The sequence below is a fragment of the Rhamphochromis sp. 'chilingali' genome (assembly GCF_963969265.1).
Source record: "Rhamphochromis sp. 'chilingali' genome assembly, chromosome: 3".
In the NCBI taxonomy this organism is placed as follows: Eukaryota; Metazoa; Chordata; class Actinopteri; order Cichliformes; family Cichlidae; genus Rhamphochromis; species Rhamphochromis sp. 'chilingali'.
Genome location: NC_137931.1, coordinates 6763149 through 6778237, shown reverse-complemented (window position 1 = coordinate 6778237; position 15089 = coordinate 6763149). Strand labels below are relative to the sequence as shown.

Genomic DNA, 15089 nt, shown 5'->3' with positions numbered 1-15089 from the left:
CCGGACACCGGTACCCATCCCTACTTAACACCTACTCACAACCTGGGCTATTTGACCTCAGTTAATCACATGATAGGGTGGGGCTAGGTTTCCCAATGGGTTCACCTGAAACCTTGAATAGGGAAACCTTGGCTGATTGGGACCCACAACCCTTTTCACACCTTGGCTCGTGTGATTAAGTAGAGGATCAATAGGGGGCCCATGACCCTCTTGTGGACACTCCCATAGGGCTTAAATCTGGGACTCTCCACCAATTGCTCTTAGAACTGAAGAAGCTTCTCAGATGAGAGGTGAAACCTCTTTAAGGAAACTTAAAGAAATCCAGATGCTTTTCTTTCCAAGCTCCCTAGACCTCTCAGGTAAACCTTCTCTCCCTTTAAGGCCATCCTACCTTTTTTCTGATTGGCTATAACTTCCAAATAGAAGGTTTAAAGAGAAGGTGTGTGGGGCTTCTTTCCTCATAGCCATACCTGTGTCCCTGAGATGACCTCATTAGCGATATCTGCTGTTACTGACATCATGCAGGGTCAAGACTAGAATCTGTCTGAAATGGAGCATTTGCAGCAGGCCCAAGCATGGGCTTTTGGATCACATTACTGTTACAATTGACCTTATTTTCAGTAAGATGGCCACATTCAGTGTGATGGGGCCATATTCAATATGAACATCAACCATTGTAATAATATAAATATGACAGAAGAGAAGGAAAGGAATATTTAGTCCTCCCTAACAGGAGCCTGTGCTGTGGTTGTTGCTGCGCCTCTAACACACCTGATCCAATTAAGAGCCACACATTTTCATCACAGAGTAATTGGATCAGGTGTGCGGATCTGAAGTGGTTGAGGAACACTGTGGTGTTGCTGACATGCTGAGAGCAACGCTGTGATCTGAATCAGATTTATGCTGTAATTCAGTATGCCTGGGCTGGAGGACATCCTTTCAAGTCTCTTTCCCAAGCACACTCCTCGCTCTTTTGTTTCCTTATGCCAACACTTTTCTTTCCACTCCTCCTCTTCCTCCTTCTCTGTGGGCTTCTTTTCTTTAGGATGATTTGTTTACCCACAATTCCCGTGGGTAATTAGCTCTGTGATAATAACTGGTGTTGGAAACAAACACACCCACTCACTGAGCAGTGCACACAAACAGACACACAAACACGCGCATTGGGATGAAAAACAACTTTCTTGAGCTAAGTCGCATTAAGTCTCGTTACAAGGAGAGCAAATTCACGTTAAAGAAGGGGGAACAAATACGAGCAACGTGTCTCAGCATTTGGTAATAATAAAACTGTACAATTTTTATGATGTTTGAACCGAATTAAATGACCGTAATGTTGGGTGATAATCACTGCCATTAACTTACTTGATGTCTCGATAATATAATTTTATGATCATTTTGTGGTGGTTGATTCGATTTTACACCGGCAGCAATTAAATAGAGTTAATGATTTTTTTTGTTATAATGAAAAACATGACACTAGGCTATTCAATTAAAAAAAATAAAATAAAAATAACTTGATTAAGTAGACATTTAACGAGGACGTTTGGAAGCATGTTTCCGCCACAGAAAAAGTTGCCATCCATAACCTAAAATTCGGAGTAAGGTATTTAAAATTTCAAGTTAATCAGTCAAAATTTCAAGGTAGCAACTCGAAATTTTGAGTTAGCTCTCCCAATCAGGAATATCTGTGCAAGTATATTAATTCCTTGTTATTGGAAGCATTAGATGCCAGCTGTCCAACAATTTGGCATGATTTGCTAGAAGGCATTCAAACCTGAAGAACCTGGTGTTGATTAAGTCATGGTTGTTATACACTGGTAGCTCACTCATGCTGATGATACTACCTGATTTTGAGCATGCATGCATCTGTGCCATCTGCTTCTGGGTAACAAGGAAACAACCTGATTGGCAGAGCTCATCTGGAATTCAACTTATCAACTCAAAATTTCGATTTGAGGATGTCATAAGAAAATAATAACCGGAATAAGGTGGGAAATTTTAACTTTTATCTGAAAAGGATCTTTGTGTGAATCATAATATCTTAGATCTTGGTATTGGCATTTACAACAACCACTAAGTGAAAATGAAAAGAACAAAATAAGACAAGAGAGAAACACCCTTCAACCATGTTATCTGTGATGTCATTGCATAGTTTGTCCACAAGAGGGCACTCTGCAGCTTCCCTATTCACGACCTGTAATATGAATGCCAGAAACGCAACAAGAAGCTGATCTGAGCAGAGCTGGACCGAGCGTTAACGAGTAAATACATAACAACACAAAACATACGGCAGAAAATTCTGGTTATGTTTTGATTTTCCGAAAGAAAAAATATCATCCGATATATCAGAATATCAGATTTTTAAATTCAGAAACACTGTGTGACAGGTGAGACCTGGAGACTTGGGACCACCCCTGGTGGGCGGAGCTGGTCTTCGCTCCTTTCATAAGCGCAGGTGTGGGCAATTGGGTATTCCTTTGCAAACCTGAAGCTGCGAGTGCTTGGTCCGAGTTGGGCATGTTGGTGTTTCTTAACTATGAAAGTCTGATACGCGTCCTCCCCTAAACTTCTGTTAGAACGGTGGGAAACATTGCTCCCGTGAGAACGGTATAGAGGACTTCATCGCCACTGACCCACATTTATTAGGGTGTGACACGAACTTGCGGACAGAGTACCGAGCTGCTGCTTTGCCAGGTGGATCTCTGGCTGCGGGCAAAGGACCCGACACATCAGTGTGTTTTAATTTGTTTTAAACTGGTGTAAGCCGACAGACTGACTGCTGTGGCTGTCGATGGTTTTGGGTTTTTTTGTTTTACTTTTTCTGTATCAGTAGGCACCACAGATATTGATTCGCAGGCGGTGAAGGCGCTGCAGGGAAAACAAATCCTTTTTTTTGCCTCCCCGCTTTTGCATGCACAGCGGGGGGCCCGAGTGAAGACGGCACCGAAGATTTGCCTTTTTTTTTTCTATAGTGTTTTACCCATTTGGGGTCATGTGTGAGTTGCCGTCCATTTTTAACCTGTGTGCTATGTCGATTTGTTTTTAAACTGTTCCCCGCAGCGCTTGTCCTGTCTCACGGGCAATCGTACAGTTTTATCGTTGTTAATAAGGTAACGTTTTTAATTGTTTTTAGGTGCTGCTGTTACACTGTTTCTTTTATTTTGTATTAAAAATTAAACTCTTTTAAACTGACTGTGCGCCTACGGCTCTGTCCTATTTTAAATAGGTACCTACCACGGACCACAAACGGAATCAGTCTTAAAAACCCTATATTTTTATATTTGGCTGTAATTTCTGTTTACATTCTCTAGTTAAATTAATTTCGATCGATGACAGAATGGTTTGGCTCGTCTCCATACTGATCCATCCCTCTTAACTTGCTCACTCAGTCTTTAGTCTTTTAGCCCACAGTCCAGGACAAGAAAATCATGAAGCCTGTGAGTCATGTAGCAGGTGCCACAGCCACAGGTCTGCACTCTTTGTCTTCTTTTAACCTGTGTTTGATTCGGCTCCCTTCAGCAGTACATGTTCCTCATTCTACCAAATCAATAGATTATAGGCTTTGGTAAAATGCAGTAATTACTTACAGTGGTGTATTGTTGCCCGTGTTTCTACTGAGAAGTTCCCAGTGGCCAGCAGTCAAGCTGTGGCAGCATTATCAGCTAGGTGCCAAGCTCTGTTATTAGTGCAGCCTTACGCTGAGCCAAGACTTTAGACTGCTTCTCTCTCTCTCTCTCGGTCTGATTTTGAATTCCTTATTTTTTAGGCCTCTAATGGATGAGGGACAAAGTGCTGCCTGTATCAATTTAGTCTGTTTTTGAGCAGCATGTTTAACATGTTAATGGGCTCTTCTCTCTCTGATTATGGCTGGCCTGAAAAGCGGCGTCTGTTCTGTCTAGCATGCGTGTGTGTGCGTGCTATTCAAAAAAGATAACAGTGTGCATGCATGTGTGCAGTGTGTGTGTGTGTGTGCACTTTCTCTAAATCTCTGCAGAGCGCAGAGAAATGACAGCGTTAAAAAAAAAAAAGGAGAGCGATGGGAGAAATACAAAGATAAGAAAAGGGAGCGAGAGTAAAAGAGAGAGAATCCCCTGCTGTTTTTCCAATCAGGAGGCGTCGTCCTCCTCACTTGGTGATTTATTCTCTCTCCCCTCTTCTTCATGTCCCAATTTCCAACCTCCCCTCCACCCCACCCCACCCTTCCATTCATTCTTTCTCCCTGTCTTTCTTTCTGCGGGCAGCCCGTGAACATAGCTGTTTAGAAATGACGACAGAAGCACGTTCGAGGCGGGCCGCGCTGTTAACATGACTCACCTGTAAGGCTGTGAGATTTTCATATGAAGTCTTCCTTCTACTTCACTTCTTTTCTTTTTTTGTCTTCTGAAATCATACTGGACCAAATATTGCTGCTGCAGACCATCAGACGTCAAGGATCTTTTATTTTAAAAGCAGCATTAAATGATGTATGACCTTACTGACCGACATTAATAAGTGTCTGGCACCGCTCCTTGCACGCCCCGGCAAAGATCACCCTACTTAACAAATGAATAATGAATACAGGGTGCAGGTCAAGACTACATATATATATTATTAAGCTGGTGTTTTGCAAGAATCACAAATAGTCAGCTCTGTGGAGATGCTCTATATTTAAAAGGAAGGCATCTGATGTGCTGAAGGGGTGTCACTGAGATTGCCAATAAATAGAGCATTCATTCATTATAATCTGCCTTGTTTCGTCACCAGCCAATCATGTAGTCACATTTCACATCCCAGCAAGCCCTCCTGCATCTCCCTCCATTCATCCCCTAGAGCCACAAGTGTGTGTTTTGCATTGGCGGCATCTCCCCGCCGTACCTTTAAAACCATATCACGTTAAATGTCTTCCTATGTTAGCGTGAGTGGATGTTGCAGAGCACCAAATGCATCATATTGTTACTGTGTTAAATTACCAATGCAAGTGTTTCTCTCTCGCTAGTGCAGCCCTCCCCTCAGACACACACAGACATACACCCACCCACCCGCTGACCCCTCCCTCTCAGCGCTGGTTGGTTGCCACGGCTACCGTGTCGCCACTCTTCCTCATGTTGCTATGAGACTCGGACCGACAGACCTGAGCTGAATGACAATGTGTCTGTGGCTCTGGCAAAAGGCCCACAACAACCAATAAGAGACAGTCTAGACAAACACTTCCTAATCTGGGGTCTGGGGACCTCCGGGGTGATTGTTTGGGTTTGCAGGAGCCTTTGCAGCCAAACGAGGTGCAGTTTATTAACGCTTTAGTATTATTTTTATTAAATTATTACTCCAGCACCGTTTTGTAAATTATTGCGTGATTGATATCTGTGCTTGATTAAGACAGGAGTGCTCTTGTTGAACAAGGAGGAATCAAAATGAATGCTTGGATTAAAATTTTACAGTAAAACAGAGGTAGTTAGAGCTATCGTCGTCAATATATATCAATATATATTCTATATATATAGACAGTGGGCTGCTGACCATGAAAAAAGCTCCTCACATAATCAGAAGAATTTCACCAAAGCTTTTCAGCCTCCTTTAGCTCACTGTTTTGGTTTTTAGACCCTCAGTCACTCCATTTCCAGCCACACAGACACAAGTCATCTCCCTGTCTCGGTATGTATATTAATATGCAATCTTGGTTTTCTAATCATCTCTCATGCTTTGATATAATGACTGAAAATCACTCTAATTTCCCCACAAGGGCTATCGAAGTTTAATCTTATTCACAGAGTAAAAGGACATAACAGATAAAGTGAATACCGTTTTGGGAGCTTCTTCTTTGCTTCTTCCGCATTTGAACCTCAGAACTATAGAAACTCCCAACCATTATTCAATTAACTGATCGGCTTTAAAAAAACAGCAGATTAAAGAACAGCCGTTGTATTATTCTATTAATTTATCACGAGAAAATGCAAAATGTTCTCCCATTCCTGTTAACCCTACAGTTTTAATCAAAAATGGACTGATAATGAGATTAATCATTAAATGCAGCCCTAAGGGGAAAGCGCGCTCTCCATAAATGATTTCATGCTGGTTTGGTTTGATATTACTTTTATTTCTACCCCAAACATAGATTTGATTTGCCAAAGGCGAGTCGTTCCACTGTCATATACATATTTTACAAACTACATAATACAACAAAGAAGAAAAGTACTTGTGTTGCTAATCCTCTAATAAAGCAAAAATAAGGGAATGAAGAAATAAATGCAAGAAACATATTGCTTTTATATCAGCTATGATATCAAAATCAGTTCTGTAGTATGTACAGGACATACACAGTGGTTTCTCCCTGACCCACGGTGTACAACTAAAATAAATAAATATAATAAATAAAGTCCAGGTTAAAACAGAGAGCTATGAGATTATGGGTAAAGAAAAAAGAATCAAGAATATGCATTTCACAGGATATATGATCCTTTTAAAGCCTGAGCCAAGAGATAATCGCCTGAAAATTCATATTTTCTGAAAATGGAGTTTTTATTGAGCCTTCTGACAAATTCAAAAAGCTAAATAAATAAATAAATATTAATTTGCATGTATGAGTTTTAATTAATGAGGTTCATAAAAATGTGAGGGTCATAAATGTTATGTTATTATGATAAACATGTTAGAATATCAAGTAAAAGATCCAAGTAGAAATTATACATCACTAAAATTGTTGTATCTGAAGTTGTATATGAAGACATTGTTACCAGTTTTATTTGTTGTGGTGCATTAATTTTGTGATGGCTAAATGTTCAAATACAGTGGGATGAAGACTTTAAAAAGGCAAATCTTTTATGTGTGGCTTTTTTCCTGCCTGGTTTAAATGGGAGTAAAAGAAAATAAACCAAGTAAGCCAAACTATTATTTGAAGGACTGAATTTCAGAGTTGATAACAAATATATAGCACTTTGGTTCAACAAGCAGAGCCTCCTGATATGTCATCTGCAATTATTCTATGAGTCTTTTTAGTGTTTTTGTCATACCTCCGTCCATTCACCCCCAATAGGTAACAGCAGATGGCCCCGCCCCTCCCTGAGCCTGGTTGTGCCGGAGGTTTGTAGCTGTGAAAAAGGGAGTTTTTCCTTCCCACTGTTGCCAAGTGTTTGCTCATAGGGGTCATCTGATGGTTGGGTTTTTCTCTGTATTATTGTACCTTGCAATATAAAGCGTCTTGAGGCGATTGTTGTTGTGATTTGGTGCTATAAAAATAAAACTGAATTGAATTGAGTCTGAAAACCCCCAGAAAAGAGTAACGTTTCATCCCAGCCTGGCTTTTATTCGTACTCGGCAGTGCAAGCGCACACCGGGGAGAGACGATTTTTCTCCCCGTAAGAATAACACCTTGTCTCTAGGCTGAAATATGCTCCGCTGGAGGCGCCCGCATCCATGGAAAAGAGTTTTGACACATAACAGCAGAGCTGATGTGGGTGGGGAGGTGAGATCTTTGGGGCTTTGTGTCACCGGAATCTATCTGCTTTTTCTTTTTATCTGTTTAGTTTGCTGTCGGTGCACATAGCCAGAGCGTCAGGGGAGAACGAGAATGACACGGGTTAGAGCAGTACATCATTCAGGCGGTGCTGTGCTTCTACTCTTTGTCTGCGGCTGGTCAATATCGGGTTTTTCTTTCTTTGGTTGTTCCTTTTTTTTCCTACAGAATCTGTTGCAAGAAAATAACGCCAGATCAAGCATAAGCAATAAGTCGAAAAGGGACAATTTGTGAGGAAGTGAGACTTTACAGATAATAAACTTTATTAAAGTCTCACGCAGACAATAGCAGCAAATATACAGTGCAAAGTAGTATCTATACATAAAGCACACATAATAGAAAACCGTATTAAGCTTGAAATGAGAGAACAAGACAGTTAAACCATAGAAATGCAGGCAGTATAACATTTATTGCAATTTTATTGGAATTTACTGCTCTAAAGTTTTCACATTTGCCCACATTCACAACTATATACACAGAGACATCTCGGTAGACTCTCATTAAAAACTTTTTCTTTTTCCCTTTTAAACCGAAAGCAAATATAACACCACTGTAAATTAAGTTTTCTGTAACAGTGATGCATACATACACTATGTGTGCGGCTATTTCATCAGTTCGTTTATTTTATTCTGATACCATTTCAGTTCAGAATTTGGTTTAATAGTGTAGAAAACATAAATATTTCATGAGTTCAGCACTGCGAAAGAAAACGTGGCTCACAAACTGTGGTAAAGTAATGTGATCGATATTTTCTTATGTCTCTGTCTCTCTCAGGAACTGTTCACGGCGGAGTGCAAGTTTAAGGAGTCGGTGTTCGAGAACTACTATGTTATCTACAGCTCGATGCTCTACAGGCAGAAAGAGTCGGGTCGGGCCTGGTTTCTTGGCCTCAATAAAGAGGGACAGGTCATGAAGGGCAACAGGGTCAAAAAGACCAAACCAGCAGCACATTTCCTGCCTAAACCCATAGAAGGTAACAAACTGGGCTTTTTATTTTCACTTTATATATGTATACATAGACATATATCCTCTGTCTCTCTTCACGCTGTCCTTCTGCTTTTCCTTTGCTCCTCCCCTGCAGTTGCGATGTACCGAGAGCCTTCGTTACACGATGTAGGAGAGGCAGTTCCTAAACTGGTCGGGTGCCCGCCATCCAAAAGCACAACCACTGAACCGGTAGTCATGAATGGCGGCAAACCAGTCAACAAACCTGACAAGGAGGCGACATAACCCCGCTCCCTGTTTTCACCTCGCCTGGCTGACGGGAGGCCAGGAGAAGCCACAAACTCGCCCCCACCCCCACTGCTGCGCTCTCCAAAAAAACAAAAACTGCAACAAAAAAGGTAACAAAACGAACAACAGTGGGACCACACGTCCAGCCTCACCAGGGGGGCCCGTAGAGACCACGCTGCAGTTGACGGCGGGGGGAAAAGGGGAGAAGGAAGACAGTAAAGTCAGGCTGATGTCTGACTGATGTTTCTGAACGAGGACAGTAGCATGTCCTCATCGTATGGCAGAAAGCAGGACTTAAAATCTAAACAAAACAAACAGAAATCTGAAAAAAATGACGTCCTCACCGGTATTTTTCTGTGACAATCTGTAAGAATGAGGCTGTCGTCGTCCCCGCACCCTCTTTTTCCTTTTCTGTTTTTTCCTTTGCCTGGTTCGCTCGCTTGCTGGTGGCCACAGACACACATGCACGCAGCGCAGCCTCCCCACAGAAATCGACCACGCGTTCGGGTTCGATCTTTGAGTAAATAAGGAACAGATTAAAAGCATCAGCAAACATTGGGCGAAGAGAACACCTTAAACCAAACACTGATGATTCAGAGGACGCTTAGTCATCGATCAATTAAGATTTGGCACAGGACATTCTGTACTAAGCACACAGGGACATGTGCTTGGAAATTGCCGAATGCACTAAATACAAGGTAAACGCACCGGTTCACCTGTCCCTACTTTTGATCACATAATAAAGAGAGACTTGTCATTTATGACCACATAGCTTAAAGCATGTTTGACTTCTCAGTATTCTTTTACTATCTGTTTCTCAGTTATTATTCTAAACAAACAAAGCACTAGTGATTTTTGAGCTACACTGCTGTACAGACGTAAATCGGATTTGAGTTTCTACCTCTGTGTCTTACACCCCCACCCCTTTCTGTTGTTTTGGTTCCTTTACAAATGCTATGATTTCCACATCGCTGACATAAGTGCAGCTCAGGAGAGGAGGAGGTCGGCTGATAAATGAAGAGTTTAGGCATCGAGTTGCTCAAATCAGCATGTAGCTGAGTATTGAAAGGAGAACGATTTACACAAATTCCTTGTTTGTAGCAGCACAGACAGTATTGGAGGCATGCTGGTGTCTAAGCAGCATGGTAGCAGTCAGTGTTTACATAGAGTAGCAGATATTCTAGACTGGTCGGATGGCGCTATAAGCCTGGTAGAACTTTTATTTATTTATTTTTTTCAATTGCCTTCCCATGTACTTGAAAACAAAAGCAGGAATTAGGAATACTGAACAGGGTAACTGATGTTAAAGCCACTGTGTGTAGAACTTGAACATCTCTCGCTTCCGACACACCGGACTACTCCAGTGTGTCGGAACCAAGGCCAGGTCTAGATCAGGAAGTGTTGCCAAAAGCCAGTAAAAAATATGGATGTAGCTTCTGGGTCTGAAAAACGAAGCAAACGCAGAAGTGCCTTAGAAACCTGTACTCTTTTTAATGGCCAGCAGGGGGCAACTCGTCTGGTTGCAAAACGACTTCTGGCTGTATAGAAATCTACGGGAAAACAGGCCCTGGCTTTCTTGGTCTGTGACCCCTGTAAACACTTACCTGATGACTTTATGTGCTTTCAGGTCAGGCTAAATAAAACACCATTTTCCATTTTGTCAATTATGGTCATTTCTAGAGTTAGGATGATTACCCTGGTCAGCTCATTGGCTAACAGCTGGTGATTGCCAAGTCACTAGCCAGTGAGCAACTGATCCAGTAAACAACAGCCAGATCTGCGCCTTGTTGTCACCAAGACACAGTGACGGTAAAAACATTCAGCTTGAGGCTTTAAAGCAAGACTTTACTGAGGGACGTAACAGTAGCTAAGTCCGTCTTTTATACTGGCTTTGGTATTGCCAAGGGTCTTTTGCATTAGTCGAACATTTAGATTCTTCCGAGAATTTAACAAAAACGCACTGTGAAGTTGGTTCAATGAAAAAAATTGCTAAACACAAATTATAAACAATGATACAAGTGTACTATCAGCTAAGTATACTGCAAGGGTCCGCTTAAGTCCAAGTGACAGACTTCTGCCATCAAAGGGTGAATATGAGGCTCTGCGTTATAATGAACTCGTTCAGGGTTTTCGCAGGTCTTCGTGTCTTTATTATCAGTTTTCATTGTGATTTTAAAAAAATAACCTAAACTGTAGGATTATAACAGTGAGTCAGTAAACAATTATTTAGAGTTATTAAACACATTTTAAAACCTCTCAACTCACACAAACAGAAATTAGGCACAACAAATCAGCCACTTGAGTTTTAGTCATAATAGCATTAGCGGGTCCTCTTCAGTGAGCCAGCTTTAGTTTCATAACAGATTGTGTCTGGTCCAAGTACAAGGACTTCAAGGTTGCAAAAGGTTCAGTCATCATAAAATAAAAATTCTTGTTATCAAAAAAAAAAAAGGCCCTGAAATTCATATTAGTCACTAGTTACCTCTGCCTCAATGTTTAAGTGCCATTGTAGCTGAGTCCAGAAGTTTATTGGTTTTTAAACATCAAGAGCCACAAAATAACTCTGGGCTGTGTGATGAATGGGCTGGGAAAGATGATGTTGTTTGTGAAATGTCGGGCCGACAGTAATTACACGAACGAAGCTAAAACGAGGCACTTATAATTAAAAGTAAGAAAAAGACCTCTCAAGTAATTTAGCCTACGATATGTTTTATAAGGCTTATAGTGTAATCTTTGTAATGTAAACTCGTTATCCGAGCGCTAACAGATTCCAAATAAATGTGGTGGAATAAGGAGAAGAAGATTTTTCTCTGAAATGTTTAAAGTGGGCTTGTTAAGGTTATTTCCAGCTTTATTTTTTTTAGCTTTGCATGAAATACTGTTCAAAATAATGCTTATTTGCTGCCCTTTAGTTAATCCAGTGTCTGAAGGCAGTTGTTTTAGCTCCTCCTTTAAGCCAACTTCCTTCTGATTGGCTGCCCCTCGTTTACTGGTTCCAGAGCTGTGCGCCTGAGTTTTTGACTCCTGCGTACACTAACTTATTTATTTGAAGCTCCGACCGTGTTCGATGTGAACATACTCCACTGTAACAGCATTTGAATATAACAGATTATAAGGAAAAGCATGATCGGTTCCCTTTAAGTCTATTAAAATATGCAGCATGTGTTTACCTTCCACCTCTGGTTGCAGATCTGTGTGTCAACGCTGGATGTGTGAAGATCCGAGCAAACTGCCTATCAGCGCTGCATAATCGGGCAGGAGAAATGTTTGTTTTTGGCTGTTACATTTACACACAGTGGCTTTAAATCAGCCTGCGCAATGGCCTTCAGAAATCTGTGTAGTTTACTTAAAGTGTGGGAAAAAAGGTCGTTTCTTTAGAACACAATAAAAAACCCCACCAAACAGCATGCATCAATCCCAGCATTGAATAAAGCGGTTGTAAAAATCGAAACACTCAAGAACGACAGTACAAGGTAGAAAATCAAAGAGATCAAACCAAATAGATTCCCCCCGCTTCGCCCTCTCACTGTGACTGTCAACATGGCGCCAGTCTGTTCTGGGCCTGAATCCTGTTCAGGCTGCCAGCCTTTCTGTTTACTCGTCTTTCTTGTGACGGCAACACTAGATGCCAATTAACTCCTCGAGAAGTTACACTAAGTAGTTGGTCACATCGCTGAGATCCAACACTTCAAATTAGCGTTCAGTGACAATGAGGCATGCAAATGAATATCTTCTGCGAGGCTCAGGATTGCAGTGCGTCTGCTTTTAATCAATGAAAACAGACACTGTGCATCTCTCTCCCTGTTGCGTTGAGTCCCAGTTTTTTGGGGGGAACAAGCGCTTTGCACGTTAATCACACGACTGAACCACTGTTCAGCAGCCTGCCGACACGAACCAAGCCCAATACCTACATCAAACGAGTGCTGGCCCCGAATCTACGGCCTCAGCAACAGGTATGTGTCGCCATAGCGGACGAAACACAGAGCTGGTGTAAAAGTAGTCTCGCTGCGTTGTGCAGAAGATCCCCTCTGTGACTGAAGAGACTGTGAAAAACACTAGACAGCTCACAGTGTTTCTAATTTTCAGATTTTTCTTTCCTCACATACGCCACGTTTTTTCTCTCCTTCCCTGATCTCATTAGCTGTTGCCTTCATGTTCCAGTATGTGTGGCTGACCAGCGTTACATAAACATAAATCCAGTCTATGTGGTGATGCAGGTGTAATTTCTCAGCCCTTAAATGCTGTTTTGAAAGAAAAACATTAGTTAAAAAAAAGAAGTCTTATTGAGCCAAATGAAAAAAGAGAGAGATGTTTCTTTGTCATGTCGTGTTTCAAACTGTAATCTTGATACTGAAAATCTGCAAGTACATGTGCAGGTTATGAGGTAAAAAAAACAAAACAAATATATATATATCTATATATATCTATATATATATATATATATATATATATATATATCGATATATCTATATCGATATATATCGATATATCTATATCTATATCGATATATATCGATATATCTATATCTATATCGATATATATCGATATATCTATATCTATATCGATATATATCGATATATATATATATATATATATATATATATATATATATATATATATATATATATATATATATCTCTAGCTAGCTAGCTAAATGAGTGCCTCTCATTCATCTCCAGCTAAGAGAGCTGTGAGCTTGCAGGGCGGCTGTAGATTTGTGTTAAACCCTCAGTCTTCCTGGAATTCGCCAAGGTTTACTGAAGATTTCCCCAAATTCTCAGAGTGGTTTGACTCCAGTTCTGCTCTGCCTGACGTTACTTTGGATATTGTTGATAAGGAAGACGTCTTTGACTGGTGTTGTGCTCGTCTCACATCGAAGAAACGTGGATGTATCGTTTATTGACTACTCGTCGTGTCACACTAGGGGTTAGTAATAAAAAAAAAAGGTTTAAAAAAAGAATAAAAATAAAAATAAACCAGGTCTGTGAACTCCCTTTTTTATTTCTTAATGTGTCCGGTGTTGCCTGTGTCAAAGCAGAACCTTTTTAATGGCGCTATAGAGGACGATGTTTTTGTACTTAACAACCATTAGGAGATACAACTGGTAACAAGGCTCCAGGACAGCAGCTGCTTTTCATTGAATTATTGTCAAGCGACTAATTTGCGCTTCGCTGCTGGCAGAGGGGAAAAAGATCGACTTAGAGAGGGAACCGAACCTTCCTCTATTCAGAGAGCTTGTTAGGTTACCAGCAGGGGTCCCATCCTGTGAAAGCAGCTATTAAAGATCTACGGGACATGCTCAAGAATTAATGATGGCTGAGGCCACCGAAAAATGGCCCGGTTTCCTGGCTACTGACCAAATATAGAGCTTCAATAGTGTTTCCAGGCTGGTAATCACAGCTCCTGGTTCAAACAACGAAGGCACAATTACTGTCAGCTTCTCAGTGAGAGATTCCTCTCCACCGGGTGGGTAGCCGTGTAGCAGGGCTACAGTCACGAAACGTCTAGCAGGCGTCTCAGCACAGGAAGAGAGTATCTGATTTAATTAGAAGCGAGCAATCGCGACAGCCCGGGTCATTTTTAATTTCCACGTACCAGTACCGCTCGTGTTCTTGTGGCAGGTACACATGTAGCCATCTTACTTTGTCCTCTGTGAACTGTAGCTTCTGGAAAAAAACAAAACAAGACGAGACATAGCAGGGCAAAAAAGAAAAAAATGCTTTTGTGACTCGACCACTGCGGTGCAGGTGCACTTTAGAGACACAGGAACATGTAATGGCTAGCACTGTACTCCTGATGTAGCCTGTCTCCCTCAGGTTTCTTTTTTTCTGTTCTACTTTATTCCTCTTACAAAAGACTGCCTTATTACATCTGAATCTGCAACGAGACAGTAAACGCGCTCTCCTCCCAGCTGTTTCTTTCTCTGAACACTCTCATCCCACACACGCAGCAGATAGTCACTCCTCATCCTATTTTACTTTTCAATTATCCTTTGATCCCCAATCTTCTGTTCACTGTAACTATGCTAGCTTTCACTCTCTGCTCGTCTTGTAATCATGCAGCCAGAGAACTTATCCCTCCACAACCACCCCCCCCAATTCCTGGTCCTCCTCCACCCTCCCCAGTCTTTCTCACTCTCTCTGTTTGGACAGTTTCTCCACCTGTTGCATGGTTTTCAAAAGAGGAAAGACGATGGGGGCTAATGCATGTGGTTATGTAGGAAATGTGCTCTCGAAACAAAACAAACATTTACAGCATAGCACCGGTGAAGCATTGCCTCTGGCTCATCCCTGCCGTCGGTTAGCACTGGTCATTTATTAAGTATTATAGGATCAGTTTCCAGTGGCATCAGAGACGACTCACAAAG

At 41.3% G+C, this 15089-nt stretch overlaps 1 protein-coding gene across 3 annotated transcripts in view; it reads left to right on the top strand.

Moving 5' to 3' along the window:
* LOC308393560 (fibroblast growth factor 14-like) overlaps positions 1-13111 on the top strand; it is a 77856-nt gene extending 64745 nt beyond the window's left edge. For 2 of the 3 annotated variants that reach the window (XM_080877425.1, XM_080877426.1), the window contains 2 exons: positions 8264-8462; positions 8571-13111. In XM_080877425.1, the coding sequence (XP_080733551.1) occupies positions 8264-8462; positions 8571-8719 (348 nt within the window). In that variant the 3' untranslated portion in view covers positions 8720-13111. The remainder of the gene's footprint in view (positions 1-8263; positions 8463-8570) is intronic. The other variant, XR_013971001.1, reaches the window with a different exon arrangement.
* The last annotated feature ends 1978 nt before the right edge of the window (positions 13112-15089 follow it).